The sequence below is a fragment of the Poecile atricapillus genome, chromosome 1, assembly GCF_030490865.1.
Source record: "Poecile atricapillus isolate bPoeAtr1 chromosome 1, bPoeAtr1.hap1, whole genome shotgun sequence".
In the NCBI taxonomy this organism is placed as follows: Eukaryota; Metazoa; Chordata; class Aves; order Passeriformes; family Paridae; genus Poecile; species Poecile atricapillus.
This window is the reverse complement of record NC_081249.1, coordinates 80,789,237-80,805,219: the sequence shown is the minus strand read 5'-3', so window position 1 is coordinate 80,805,219 and position 15,983 is coordinate 80,789,237. Positions and strand designations below refer to the sequence as shown.

At 39.0% G+C, this 15,983-nt stretch overlaps 1 protein-coding gene across 2 annotated transcripts in view; it reads right to left on the bottom strand.

Annotated features, from left to right (window-relative positions):
- Positions 1 to 15,983, bottom strand: part of NOX4 (NADPH oxidase 4) — a 101,749-nt gene that overhangs the window by 73,657 nt on the left and 12,109 nt on the right. For both annotated transcript variants that reach the window (XM_058855581.1, XM_058855589.1), the window contains 6 exons: positions 14,393 to 14,420; positions 12,091 to 12,163; positions 7,526 to 7,606; positions 3,444 to 3,672; positions 1,290 to 1,454; positions 1,097 to 1,159 (listed from right to left, as the gene is read on the bottom strand). In XM_058855581.1, coding sequence (XP_058711564.1) covers positions 1,097 to 1,159; positions 1,290 to 1,454; positions 3,444 to 3,672; positions 7,526 to 7,606; positions 12,091 to 12,163; positions 14,393 to 14,420 — 639 coding nt within the window. The remainder of the gene's footprint in view (positions 1 to 1,096; positions 1,160 to 1,289; positions 1,455 to 3,443; positions 3,673 to 7,525; positions 7,607 to 12,090; positions 12,164 to 14,392; positions 14,421 to 15,983) is intronic.

The window sequence follows — 15,983 nt, the reverse complement described above, 5'->3', positions numbered from 1 at the left end:
GCTATACAGAGGCAGCTTCCCTTAAGTAAGATTCATTCCTAGATTTACAGCACAAAATTGATTTTGGGTGGAAGTTAGTGTAGGTTCCCCTGTGACTCCTGGCTCAGCATACAGATAAGTAAATTAACAAACCAAATAAAACACCCCACAAACCCAAAGAGCTGGACCTGGTTGTGCCCTCTTAATATCAGGTAGCACAAAAACATCTCAATTGCTCCACACCACTAGCTACAACTCAGTAAGAGTAAAGTATCAGTTATCAGTCCAAAGAACAATCAAGCATTAACAGTTATCTCCACAGTCCTCTTGAAGAAGAATGTCCAATTTAAGCAATCCAAAAGCATTTACTCCCATTGGAAGGAAAAGGCTGCCACTAATATTCAGCTTCAGACTATGCTCTTGTAACAATATACCCAGTAAGTACAGTGATATTTTAGCAAAATCTACCAGCTCTCTGCATTACATACTTCCAAAGAATTTCAGGTCTATGTCTAATTGTTTATACGCAACTGCATATTATTCCAGTCTGTCTCTATAGGTTTCAGCTCCCATTCTAGACCAACTGAGTAAGTAGTAATCTTAACATAGTATGACCTCACTGGTATATCACCTTAAGTCATTGATATATCTCTTAATGTAAAAATAAAGCAGAAGACAATTTTAGAAACTTTTTTTTATTAACTTGATTTTTTCTGTCTTTGAAGAAGGCAGTCACAGAAATGTGTTCTCATTGAAAAAGAAAGGTGGCAAAAGTTCATTACAATTTATACCCCTTCTGTATGAAGGTCTAGAAAAATGGCTGATACTTCTTTTATAAAAGAATTTGCAAAATCACATGGAATTTATTGATTTATTTATTATTTCTTTTCACTTATGGAAGACTTTGAAAAAAATTCCCATCATTTTTCTCAACAGTAGAGAAAATTAAATATCTATTGAGTACTGTCACACATAATAATCATGCCATTTCACACTCATTGGTACCCTCAGAAATGAAACATGAGCTCTGCTGGAGAGTTGTCATCTTGAGAGAAACAAAGACCATTTGCTTACCAAATATAAAAGAAAAAGTACAGAAAAGAACACTATTACTTACCATTGTAAGAGTGAATGGATGGCTTTCCAAAGCAGACACTCTTGGACAGTGGAGAATAACGTACTGAAATAAAATGGTAGAAAGGATATATTCAAAACATTCAGCGATGGGCTAGTACTTATAAAGTGATAGTCATCCCTACAGATCATGTTACATGAAAGCAAAGTGACATTTATGGGGCACATTAACTCACCTGACCAGGCCTTGCTTCAAAGTCATCTTTCATCATCCTGACTTCAAGGACATTGGAGGGGTGGCTTATTACTGAGGTTATTGTGACTGGTTTATTGCTGCGGATGTAGCGGTACAGCCGCTCCACACAGTACAGGCACAGAGGTCCGGAAATCCAGAACCATGTCTAATGGAGAACAAAAATATGTTACCTCAAAGACTTTTAACTTTCTGTTTTCACAACTACATGAGTGCTTTCAGGATCTCCCTTCACATCTAACATCCACACCTCTCCCTGCGTGCAGAAATCCAAAGCCTTTATCAGTCTAACCAGCAGCATCACCCACAAGCACAAGAAATTCCAGTCATAAAACTCATCAGGAAAAAAATGCCAATGACCTCATTTGCTACCATGTTATTCTGGTTTTACGTAGTTAGATTGCAGCTGGCTTCAGCAATGAAAGAAACAGGACCTACACAGACCAGAGTACTATACAATTGGTTGACATTTATGGAAAAATGCTCTCTGAATTATGGTATTATTTAACTATTACTGTCTTAGAGTCATCTCAGTTCAAGTAAAAACCTAGGAAAGATGCATTCTTGTGCCATAGAAACTGATATTAAACTAGTTTAAAATCATAGACAACAGAGAGGAATGGGCACTTCTGAATCACAATCCATTTGATCCCATGGAAGTGGTGTATGCTAGACAGAAAATGCCCTGGAAATGCCCATTTCTCTGCACTGATTATTTGGGCAGTCCTGGGTGACTACTCCAGATGGAGACGTTTGCAGCTGCTCAGCTAAACCCCATTGTAAGAGTCTATTACCAATAGCTTATGGCAGACTTATCTACTAATTCCACATCTGCTCAATCATTCCAGCTACGGCATTGAAGCGCCCCTCAACCCTCATCCATCTTCCCTCCCTTCCAAATTTCTGACATTACACATCAACATCTCTTGCAGCTAGCAGAGCATTTACTTTCCACAAAAAAGCTGTGCAGGTTTCTGTAGCTCACAGCTATTTTCTGCTTTTTTTTTTTTTTTTAACTTGATATCACAATATTTCCACATCCAAAAAAGTCCTAAATAGTGTTTCAAAGCTGTCAGGAGAACACTGAGTGGCCATTTCTTTCCACAACTCCTTTCCCATTAATGGCTCTAAAGCAGGCATCTTAAGCCCCTAAGAAGACTCCTTGCAGCCCTGTGGGTCATATGGAGCCAGATATACACTGATGCTTATAATTCAGGAGTATTACCACAACAAAATACCAATCCAAAGAGCTTTGTTGGAGGAATTCAGTGTAGACTTATCTTTTTCTCATTAGGATTACATGCTCCACAGAAAAATGGGTTCCCAGTGCATCTAATAAGGAGGACACATGCTCAACAGAAAACAATGCCAATAATAAAGAGAAACTTCTGTGAGGTCTGTTACTGGACCATCTTGAATGATGGGCCTTGGACTCATGAACTCCATATTTGCAAGCTTCCTCAGGCTACTTGCCAATGCTGCCTAGCTCATCTTTACCCAAAAGAAAAGAGAAAATTTTGTATGAAGAAAAAGCTGCTGCCACAAAACATAAAGAAACAAAAGGAAAATGGAAAACAGAAATAGAAAAGGCTTTTCTGTCCCCACTGTCATCATACTCATTTACCCATGCCACATACAAAACAAGCCTGTCTGCAAACAACAGACTATAAAAGCCAAACCACAACCAACTGCAACCCAGAAATGAGTATTAAGACTTGCATCCGCATGGTAAAAAAGAGAACAAATGGAGCTTGATTATTTCAATTAACTACTGCCACACAATGATTACAAAAGGACCTTACGAAATGTTATATAAATGTTTGCTCTGAAATACTATGCTGCAAAATCACATTTTTAGCAGGATCAATACATCTCTTATGGTGTTGTTCAAAAGAGAACATTACAGCCAATCTCTTGACATTTTTTCATCCTTCTTGTTCTATGCACCTCATTGTAATGCATTTCAGGGTTAAATACAGCTTGTTTTTTCCCCACCAAATCTTTGAATGCCTCAGAAGGTTTTAATAATATTTTCCATTATTAAAACATCTGGTCTGGAAAAGCAATAATTAGTGGTTATGGCTGACTGAAGGGCTTGGCATGGCTTTTAATACCTGAAATGTCGGATCATACAGACCTCTGGGAAGTGTGACTGGAACTTGGGTTCCTCGGAACAAACTCTCATAAAGCTATTTTGTACAAAGGGTTCTGGTACTGGTAGGTCCTCTGGAAAAGGCCCAGTAGTATAGTCAGGAAACAGCTCTTCAAAAGCCTTTGGCACAGTCAGATTCTGTTGGAGTGTTTTGTTAGGATTAAAGCAACCAGGAGGGTGTTCCTCTAAGTTGGTCTGGTACTTGAGCACTCCCCTACAGGAAAACAGAAATAGTAAAGACGCTGAAGTAACAGTAAATAACAAACAACTTATCTTCATTCAGAAAGGACTTCAGAAAGAAGTCACAAGCCTCATCTTCTGTTCGAAATTTTATTCCACTTGCCTTCAGGACTTTCAATGAGATTGAAACTTTGCAACAATAGAGCCTTCTGTCACTAGAGGCAAGGTTTAACTTTTCCAGCTCACTTGGCACTCCCCCACTGAACAGCCTCAAGCTTAATACTGCTTGAAAGAGAGAAAATATTGTGGGGGCCTTGAAAAAAAATTAAATAATCACATTTCCAATTCAATCACACACAGGCTGTTTTCACTCATCCTCCCTACAGTCAGTAAGCCCTGTTTTTAAGGCAATCCTGTGGCAGAAGTGGCCTAAGTTGTCAAATCATAAACTGCAGGAATTTTCCCACTAGTTGGTGTTTATCAGGTTTGCACACAAATAGATAGAAGGAAAAAAAAAAGCCTTCCATGGTAGCTAAGGAACCTTCCTTGCAAATTATTTTATGAGCTCCATCCTTACTTTATTTTTACTCAAGCTAAGTTAAATTTACAGTAAAATGAAGTGAGGACTTTGAAGCACCAGTTAGAAACTCTGAAGAAAGAATTGGAAACTTAAGACACTCTGGGATATCTCAGCACATGAATGAATCACTGAAAACAAGGAAGAACAGATAATAGTTGTAATAAAATTCCTCAGAAGTACTACTTGTTTCCAAATCTAGATTTGATGACAGTAAAACCACAAGGAAGACTATTAAAAAAAAAAGTAAAAGAATGCTGAATGACGCCTGTAGAGGATGGTGTTGGGTGGGAAATGAGGCATACTGAGACAATGCCTCTGAGTGCTAAGCCTTTTTATAAAGGTTTTCAGCTCAAGTATGCAATCAAACATAAGGCCAGGTGTTCCCCCCTCCTCTTCTCAACAGACACAGAGCAGCAGCAGCAGCAACAGAGTTTGATTCAGAAGAAAGAGAACTAGGACATCTGCAATATTCCCAATCTAAATGGGCTCTGACAGGCTACTGGCAATCTTCCCTACCAAAATGCAGTCCTGACAGCTAGTAACAAGCTTCCTACATGGTCCAGTGAATCATGTCAGCTTGGAAGTTAAGCCTTCTCACTCTTAAATTCCACATCTGACCCTGGGAGAATCATTTGGGAAGTGTCTTTGCACCTACACCCATGCTCTGCCTGCATTCATTGTTCAGTCATGCCTATCTCTTGCATCTGGCATCACTGCTGGTCACCAGATACTGGCAAAGTGACAGATACCCCGAGCATTATGCTAGTTCCATGCTTCATAAATATTGTGGTGCCTCATGGATTTAGCTGGAAGTCAAAGCCCATGCAATATTTTTCCAGTGAACCTTGTGTGCATGCCTGCCAGCAACTCCCACAGCTTCTCTGTTCTCAGCACATCCTGAAAGGATTGCCTTGAGAGTAGCTGCAAACATGAGCATCCCCTCCAGTGATCTCTAGTTTATCTAACCTATTACAAACATGCTAACTGAGAGGCACACAGGATCACAAAGCTGCCTGTTAACAGCAGCTCAATAATTCCCATTTCTGAAGCTGCCGAGGAAAAGTAAGTCTTACAGACCCAAGATCAGTGCCCAGAAAGGTCGAGTTCTGCACTGAACAAGCAAACCACTAACATACAGATGAATCGCTTAATATATTGCTGAGAAGTGGTTGGCTACACCAGTATCCCGAAGGATACTGTAAGAACATACCTACAACAGTTTGAAACAAAGTAAGAATCCAGTAATGCTGTGGAAATACTTTACTCTTAAGACAGGTAAAACCTCAGTCAACCTGCCTGCACAGTTCAGCCACAGGAGATGCCTTGCTCTGTACAGTAATTGGCTATGTGTCTGCAAATCTCTAACACATCTCACACGGGAGTAATTTGGACATGGACATCTAAGCTTCCTTTATTCTCAAAAGAGATCACAGAATTGTTTAGGTTGGTAAAGACCTCTAAGATCATAAAGTCCCACTATTAACCCAGAACTGCCATGTTCAACACTAAACTATGTCCCTAAGCACCACATCTACACATCTCTTAAATATCCCCAGGGATGGTGACTTTATTGCTTCCCTGGGTAGCCTGTTCCAGGGCCTGACAACCCTTTTGGTGAAGTAATTTTTCCTAATGTCCAATCTAAATCACCCCTCATGCAACTTGTGGCCACTTTCTGTTGATCTTATAAATCTCATTAATGGAGACAGGAACCAGTCCATTTCACCTGAATGTAGATCTCTGAAAGGAACAAATTACATGAAGCATCCTTCAGGCTCCATTGGCTGTATTTATCAGAACTCATTAGACCATAATGGGAAAGACACTGAGAAAACATGTAGAGACCTACATTTAGGCATCTTAAAGTTGAACTGACTCCCACTCTCCATGACTCATTCCTCTCCCACTTCTGACACTGAGTTCTTTCAGATTTGCACTGAATACCTTTGTAATTCAATACTAAGGAGGCTGTGTAGCAGAATATGCCTGTTTAGGGCTTGCTGTTTTACTGCAGCCTAGTTTGCAAACCTGGTAAATGGAACACGGTTAGGAAAACAAAGGGCAAAGCATAATACTGTGAAGGAGATTAATTAAACTGGACATGAAAAATACCCCTAAGGCAATCACTGGAACAGATTGCCTAGGGAGGTTAGAGGATCTCAGACACCAGATGTTTTAAAGATTTGACAAACACCTGTCAAGAATAATTTAGAAAAAGTTCATCCTGGCCTAGATGGGGAGAACAGGTTAGATCCATCCTCCCCAGCTATAAACAAGTGCTATGCCATTGAAAAAAAAACAACCAACCAACCAAAAAAAAAAAAACCAACAAAAAACCCAAACAAACCCCCAAAACAAACAATAATCAAAAAAAACCCCAAAAAAACTCCAACAAAATCACTGAGAACGGACATTGTTGCCAGAAGTTTCAATTATTCTGAAGTCATCATTTCTCAAACTGCATGTTTTATTCAACAATGTATTCCTACCATGATCTTGCTAGGCCTAATTCCCTTTCCACATTTACTTTAAACAACAGGGCTGTGTCCCACATTCAAATACCCTGTGTTTCAGTAGATATTTGATGGTATGGAGAAATAAACCTCATTCAAATACACCTTCCCTTCTCTATACTCTGCATCTACATCCACAGAGGAAACTTCAGAGATATTAATGGAACAGATTTTTACAGAATCATAGAATAGTTTGGGTTGCAAGGAACCTTTAAAAGTCCAACCCACGCAGACATATGTCGTAACTTCTGGAAGATGCTTTACCTTGCAACAGAGCTCAGTTTGTTTGTGCCTGATACAGATCTGACCATCAGCTTCACGGCACATAAACACTGGTCTGATGTTTGTGAAAAGAAGAAAAACTAGCAAATTTTGTAAGCAAAGAGATAGAGGCAATTAGGGAGATGCCATCCATTCCCTCTCCTTTGGAGTCAAAAAGGAAGGCAGAAAGGAAGATGGAAGGGATGAGCAGCTTTGCATCGTATCCTTGACTCAGCAAACAGGTAAGAGGGGGCAGAAAAAGAAACTATGTTTTCTTAATTTCTCACTAGACACTGAGCAATGGAAACAAAAAAGGAATAATCTTGAAAGTGAAGAAGCTTGTGCTAGCTGGCTATAGCACACACAGACCTCCAAGCTACAGCCCGATCTTTACTTAAACACACACCAGAGGACATCTTGTCCCAAAGCCCACTGTGTTCAAGCAAGCTTGGGAAAGGCATCAATCAAGAAGCAATCACTGCTCTTTTTGGTTGTGCTTCAGGAAAAAGGAACAGTGTTTTCCATTTACTTACCCAGAAACATGCAGCATCAGCAGCATATAGAAGACAAAGAAAAGGTTGTGTGTATACCAGAAGATGTCATAGTTTGAAACCCTGAAAAGAATAAACCATGGTTCAATGCTGTTTCAACTCAGATGGAATCACTGCTAAGTAAAAGCAGACCTGTGCACACAGGACATCATTATACACTGCACAGTCATGCAAAACAGCCACAGCCCAGAATGTACAGGCACACTGTACTTGCACACAACCAAGTGTTGTGAAAAACAAGTGCCCGGCACAGAAGTAACAAGCTGAGAAAGAGAGGTAAAGGCTGTACAGAGCCAGAGGGAGAACTCTCCTGAAACTGGGAGACTTGACTGCTTTCACAGGTCAGTCAGTCCCCACGAGATCCTTTTAGCTGGAATAGTTCTTCCACCTCCAGTCTCAAAACTCAACCTCCTTACAGTGAGTGTCACCTAGCCCTCGTCATTCTCCCTGCCCCAATACAGTTTAACGTGTCACTAAGGCTGCAGCACACAAAGCAGCATGGGCAGCAGCAGAAGGGCCAGAGGAAAGGCTGAAACACTTGTGAGGGTATGGAGTAGGAGGAGATAGAGGAAGAAAACGACCTAGAGCAAGGAGACAACAAAAGCACAGGTAGGAGAATTTTCAGGACAGGAAGCCACATATATTACTACTCCAGGACTGATGGTCTTGGGAGGAACAAGAAGAACATTATCACTGTGAGATCATGAGAGATGAAAAGAGCACTTCTTTTTATCAGTAATTTGTTAGACAATATAAAACCAGACCAAAGAAAATACCCATCTGGAACTGTTTTCTGTTAAGCTTATCTGGAGTTTTTCGAGTAAAATAGTTACCAACAAAGCTCAAATGGCCAAGAAAATGCACTACTTCACAGCACACAAGCACACCTCTCCCAGTACACAGCATGGCAGGAGTCCCCTCTAAAACCAAAAAGCATACCCCCATTCATAAACCAAAACAATTATTAAATAACAAGTATCTTTAGCTCTGAGAACATGGTTTAAGAAGCTATTTCTCGAACACAGCTAACTTCTTTTTTTTCCAGAACTTTTTCCCTCCTATGTGTTCTACAGCTAACTGCTCTTCCTTCAATACAACTGAAACATATACGCTTTTTTTCTGTCAATACAGGACTTGTTTTCTTTTTCAAGAGAGGAGAAATAATGTCAATAACCAAGGGCTACCAAAGTAAAATCCAAGCCAGTGAAGTAACAAGGAAGGAAGCAAAGGAGGAAAAAAGGAAGCAAAGGATGGAATACAGGAACAGCAAGGGGCTCTGAAATCTCCCTTCCACCCTGCCATTCTTCACCCAGTCAGCACTATGTTAACACTTCTTCCTCCTTGAAGCTGATCAAGCCTTTTCTAACTTTTCACACCCTGTGAGGCATTTCCATGCAGTCACTCATCAGCATCTATGAGTAGCTGTGGGAGTAATCATCAGTAAGAGGAAAATAAGAACAATGGTGTGTGGAGTGGAAGCACAATTGGACGGTACAAAGAGTAAAATTTACCCTCTATCTCAAAACCTGTCATAGAATCCTAGAACAGGGATAGACCAAGGACTGGTCTTGGAGCTCTGGTTTAATTTGGTTTCATGCTACACTGACTCTTGAGCACCTTTTTCAGAATGAACCAATTTTTCAAAATTTCAATGATGAAAAGTCAATCCCTGGACTGCTTCTGACATGATGCTTTCAACAGCTAATTATTGTTACTGATTAAAATTACTGTACATTTCTTTCCTGAATACATCTAAATGTCAGCTTCCAGCTCGTTGAGCATTTTATTCTTCTTTCAGCACTCCTACAGATACCTCTGCTATAAAATCTTGGTTCCTCACATGTATCAAGTTGCTGTAAATGTGAGCAGGCCCTCTGAACTTCACCTCCTTAAATTATACGGGCATGTAAATCCATGAACCTCTTACCATGAAGCGTATTTTCCAACACTGTAATAATTATGTATTTCTTACTTGTATCATCAAACTGTGTATCCTACAGATACAGTATTCTAATATAGTCAGTAATCTTCCTATTGGCACACACTAATTTTTATGGCTTTATAAATATATATATGGCTTTATATATATTTATAACAAATACTTTTTTTGCCTTCTTACAGCTTAAAATAGACATTATTCACAGCAAGGATGCAGTTCTTAGGATTGCAAAGTCCTGAAAATTTGAGGTAAGTTGGATATTTAATTTTCGTTAATCTACTTTAGAATTTTGAAGATGAAGACCTTCAAGAGTTAATTTACTGAGAAATGTAAGAGGAATTTATCATGCTTTAAAGGGACACACCAAGCAGCACAGTTCTAGAAAAATATTTTTGATCCTGTTACAGACAGTTTTGAAAAGGAAGATATACGTGGTAGTTTAGAAGCTGAAAGTGAATACTAGAATGTTTGGTTACAAAAATAGATGGCACTAAAGCACCTTATTTTTTAATGTTCTTTTAAATACATAACCTCCAAATCTTAAACATCATTAAAGTTGACAGAAACATCAACATTTATTGACAGGATTTATTGTGTTTTCTGATAACTTCATAACCCTACTGAAAACAACTCTTGAACAAAAAAAATGTTGGTCTAATTCTCAGGTATGACATGGCAAAAATTTAGAAAATTTTTCAACTAATAATCACTTTCCCCTTTTAAAACACTACCAGCTAATTCAGTCCTTCTAATAGTTATTTGCAGTTTTCAGTAAAGGCAGGAAAATAGAGGCATACTCATGCATTGAACAATTTCAGGAAGAACATAGAAAGGAAGAAATCAGTAAGCAGGTCAGTGTTCAAGAGCAGATTAGGGCTGAAATTCAAGACTATAACAGCCTCTGAAATACTTGTTAAAAAGCTCAGTTTCTGATAAGACAGTGAACGTTTACAAATAACTTTCCTACAACTGTACTGTATGCTCAGCCATCATAGGGCACATGAGAATCCACAGGGAAAGAGATTGAAAAGGGACAGAAAGATGCATGCAGCAACTTGTTTCCTTAGGAGAAAACATTGTAATAAGGACAAGCTTGAGCCCTATGCCTGAGGGAGAAGCCAGGATAAAATTTCCAAGTAAGAATTATTGCTAGGATAATAGGAGATGCAGATTATCTCTTTTGGAGCTTTGATTCTGCTGGCTAGATGGCAGAAAGCTTACAGTAACTGTGGAAGGAATTAAAAAGCACGTAACTTCAGAAGATATTGCATGAACCCCAAAATTATTTCGAGGAATGTTTACAACTATATATATTTTTTTAAGCTTCCCAATCACTAATACATGATGTTTTTCTAATTTAATTTGGCCTTGAAGAAGATAGGACTTTGTTTGACTTTGTTCTGGCTCAGTGCTGCAGAGTAACGTAGCAGTTTTACTCTTCCATCTCCCCAAAATTGTCTTTCTTTTGCATGTAGAGGGATCTGTGTGGACCACGTCATGTGCAGCCATGTTACATCTGGCACAGCAGCCTAATCCTGCACTTCACTTCTGTAGCGAGCCCCACAAAAGTCTCAGCCCTGGAAGAAGCCTTGTCTACTGAAAATGCACAAGTATTTGTTGAACTATCTTTTCAAATCACAGTTAACACTGCCAGGTAACACAGCTTCTCATGAAAGACAGAGTCTTTCAGAGTTCATAGCCACGTATCTAACTCACATCAGTGGAGCACCATTCATGTTTGAAGATACATAATTAACATATCCTTCCATGTTTGCTGAATTGAAGTGATGCACTTACATAGACACACTGTGAATTCAACCTCTGTGAAAACGAGGGGGTTATTTTTACACCGTCAGTTGCAGAATCCAAGCCTTAAAAAGACTACAACATTGGGCTAAACCCCCCCCCATGGTGCCTATTCACAAGTCCTGTCATATGTGTTCATTAACATTGGTACAGAATGTCAACCCACTAAAGGACCAAACTTTTAGAAAACCCAGCAGCTGCTCTGAGCCAATACTGCATTGTTGTTTCGTATAATTTACATTAAAAAGAATATATCTGACAACCAGAGGCAGAGCTCTTAAAAGCAACATTCTACTTCAGTAGCATAATTTTGTGTCAGTTTGTTTTGTTGCTGATAGTTTGGGGTTTTGGTTTTTGGTGGTTTTTTTTTGTTGTTGTTGTTGTTGTTTAGTTTGTGGTTTTTGTTACATTTTTTGTTATAATTTATTGTTACAATTAATTGGTGAAAATAAATAAGATAACAATAATATCTTATTTTTCTTCCACTGGACTTAATTTATGCACTGGACAGAACTTCCCATATGCTGAGTTTACTGCCTCCCCTACAACCAGGAATAAATGAACTATTTAAATTTTTAAAGGTTCACATTTTTAACTCAGCACATTCATTAAATAGTATTTTTTCAGAAGGCAACTCAATCAGGTCTTGTAAGTGTTTTCATACAAAATTCCCTGTGCTAATTTTATTGGTAGCTAGGAAAAAAACAGGACAAGAAAACTGGTATTTTTAATACTCTAGTCAGTAGAAGAATATGATTGCGAAAATGGCATTTTTCAGCATAATGATCAGATTACATCTTACCTGATGGCATACGTGGAAGCTGTACACATTAGGAATAATACTAACACCATAATGACTCCAGTCAAACCTGGAACTAAAAGGGACATAACTTACATTTGAACTGTGAAGAGGTATACTTGTCTATTATGATCATAAAATAAAGTGGAATTAGACATACAAATCAAGATTCAATCAAACACTTGAATATACTTTTCTCTTGAGGACAACTCATATACCAAACCAGATAGGAAAGAGGAGTTCTTGTGTATTTTCCCACCTTCCCAAAGAAAAATACCTTTTTCCTTGCATTCACCATGCATCACAATTTCCTATTTGTCTTTGCTCCTGTCATCTCTTGCTTGTGACATCTGTGTCTAAGCAAGTAACTAAGAACAAACACAGTTTACTTGCAAGACTGACTGTACACAATTCTGTCTCTTTTTTATTCCAAACACTACACTCTGTTGATCATGACAATTAAAAACCTGCTCAGGGACAGAATTTCAAGCAAATGAATTGCTATGCAAGCTGTCACTACAATTTTTTGCCAGCCCATTTCATTCTGGAATGAGGAAGAGCCTGAAATTACTCTCCATGTCATTGTATTATGCTTGAAATTGTTGCCCATAGAGCAAGGTCTGTGAGAGTGATCTGCAGCCAGCACTTGGGAAGGAAAGGTTAAAAATGTTAACAATTTGACTCATCTGTTCAAATGAAGACTTGTATCAGAACTAGTTTATCCTCAGGTATTTTTTAAGTCGAAGGAAATATAATCTCAAATCTTATCTTTTTATAAATTTCTCAATACCCACTCATTGAAAAGTCTGATATCCAAATCTTATACACCACACCTCACTCAGTTTTTACAGCCCTACAATCAATGGAAGCTTTGTCATGGACTGTATAAAAAAACTTGATTTTACTCCTTCATGAAAAGATTGCAATTAAAAGCAGTTACAATAAAAATATATGCACTCTGTCCACTGCCTCCTTCCTAATTTCTTTTTTCTCAATCTGATTTGATGTGTAGTGTGCAATGAATCTCAACTCCAAACAAACATCTCCAATGCAACTGCAGTACAGCACTTGATTCAGCTTCCTACACTGTCACTCAAGCCAGAGGTCACCTTCTATGTCCAGTTTTTCAATTATCTTCTCCATCAAACTGAAATCACTCACAGTCTTGCCCCAGTTTATCAGTTCATTTTTAGTGTTTCCTCTCTGCCCTGTCCCTGACTCTCCTTTCCTTTACTAAGTATAATCTTGAGTACTTGTTCCTCCCACAGTCTGCCTCACTCCCTTATACAAGAAGGTTCTTTCCTGGACTAATCTAAAAAGCCGTCATCACTCTATAAATCCTTCTGATTCCTTATTCCTTCTGTTTGCTGTTCTGAACTATCTGGGAAGAAACCAGGGATTTTTTGCTTATTTGCACAGCTCCCAGTGCAGCAAAATCTTGGTCCCTGTCTGGGCACTCCTTCAGCACAAATAGTACATGTTAATTACCAGTCGTTAGGACAGGGAGTGAACAGAGTAATTTTAAATTTAGGATAACTCTGACTCAGTTTCTGTCAGTTCACTTTCTCCCTTCCTCTACTCTCAAGTGATCTAAACCTTCCCTAGGTTTTTGGGAAACACTGGTGTGCCAACTGCTAATTCCAGCACACCTATTGGGATTGACAAACCTAGAATCATTGCTGTGTGTTCATAGATTTGATTTGACTGTGCCCTAAATGCTGCCAAGTCAGGATTTTTGTGTTTGATCCAAATAAGGGAGAAAGGGTGATGGCATCAGGAAGGAACTTTATCTGCTCATGAAGCGCTACAGCTCAGCCTGCCCCTCCATACCCAAGCATTGATCCCTTCTAAATTCCTGCACCAAAATTGTCTTTGTCTATTTATTCTGAATGAGTCTTGAAGCAAATTCTCATGTAACAGTTTAGATTTCTCAGAAACCCAACCAGCCCTTAAATAAACCAGCTGAGGCAAAAAGACTAGTTTTCTGTTATGTTTCTTTTTCTAGAAATTGGATCATTTAGGACTTTGGCTTTAATATTAGGGAGAATGTCTGTTTGAAACTAATGGATTTCTGCTGACTCATCTGTACAACAACAGATTTGAAGATGTTGCTCATCCTACTACTGGGCTTATGTAACTCCTGCCTCCTGGATAAGTAAACCCAGGTTATACTAACACAAAGAACACAACTCCAGATAGCTGACACAACAAATGGAGCATGCCAATACAGGAACAAAAGAAGTCTTGTCTGCACAGTGACCATGATAAGCAGAAAAATTTTCTCATTCATTTTTGCAGGACTTACCAGTTGCAAAAAGTAGTTTCCTTGGGTCCTGAAAAACACACAAGCAAAAACAAATAAAACCAATGTAATTTTGTATCTATGATATGAATATTTTTAAAATAGTAAGTAGCCCATGAAGCTCAAACATTTTAAGATACATGCAGTCCCTAAATCTGGAAGCAGGAATGGATTTGGTAACAGTTTACATTGACTTTAATTCAACAGAAACGAAACCTTTAGCCTTTGCATTCCCCCAGCAAAGATATTTCTGATCTATAATCTGGATTCAGATAATTTTACAGATAATTGTTTTTTGAAAGCTTAACTTTACTTAGTTACCTCATCCCTTTGGGAGGACAGAGTGGAGCAGAAGAGGGAGGTTTTGAATTTAAATGTAAGACTGCCAGCTACATCACCAAGACCTTTCCAGTGGACCCTAGTGAAGCAAGACTGAACACAAAGGATCTGACAGATGCTCCTGTGTCCTTCACCACATGTGAAAGGAAGAGTGGATATTTCAACATCACGAAAACTGGTTTGCTTCCCTTGATCCTGTACTTCAAGATAATTTGTCTTCACTGCTTGGAAAACTCTTACTTAAACCTGCAGTAAAATGTAGTGAGGGGACATGAAAAGTTTTCATACAGGTCAGGAAAAATGAAGTGTCCTTTTTCTGACCTTGTCTGCATCCAGATGTGTGTACCCAGGTAGAGAAGAGGAGAGCAGCATCCAGACTGTCCACCACAGTTTCAAAAGGGATATAAGTAGGATTCGGATTCGAGTACAAAAGTGCAAGAGATACTAAGGTACCTAAAATTCAGTAATTTTGATCCTAGAGTTCCTAAAAAACTTGCCATTGTCTCCATTTTCTATTGCAAAATTCCTAAGGCTGCTTAGAAGAGGCTTAGAACCCTGGCACGTTCTTGCCTGAGGCAAGCCCTGCTGATGTTACTGATGAAGGGGAGTCTATCAGACCACTCCTAACACAAGCAGACACACAGCTCAACCCAGAAGCACAATAGCTGGTGTTGGCATGTCTGTCTGCCATTGAATAGCTCAGTGATTAGATCATTCACCCAGGGAGTGGAAGATCTTGGTTGCTGGTCCTTATGAGCCTGGACTGAGCCAAGCTCTCTTTTTCCAGCAAACGATGCAGCTGGGATAGGGTCATTCTAAATATTCCCTAATGAAACTGATAGAAAATAAATGCAGACCGGAGACTAGAATGAACACAAACAAGAGAGACCTTGACTTTAGCCCAAGAAGAAAGGGTGCTGGACTCTGGTCTTGATTCTAAAATCTGCAAATATCTCTCCAGTGCCAAATACACAAGTAAGCACCTGGCCAAGGGACTAGGAATCTGATACTCCTGCAAGAGATCTGCACCACAGTCAGACAAGGCACACAGATCAAGTATTTCACAAGTAGAAATTAGTTTATGTAGACAACTAATTCCATGCTTGCATATATACTCATATATGCATTCACTGCAGCTGAAAAATGCAAAATCAGTTCCAAATCTCACTGTATTCTAAATAGTGGAAATGCAGAACAAGTTTTCCCAAAAAGCAGCAGAAATGTGTTTACCAAGCCCACACAAGGAACAGAGGGA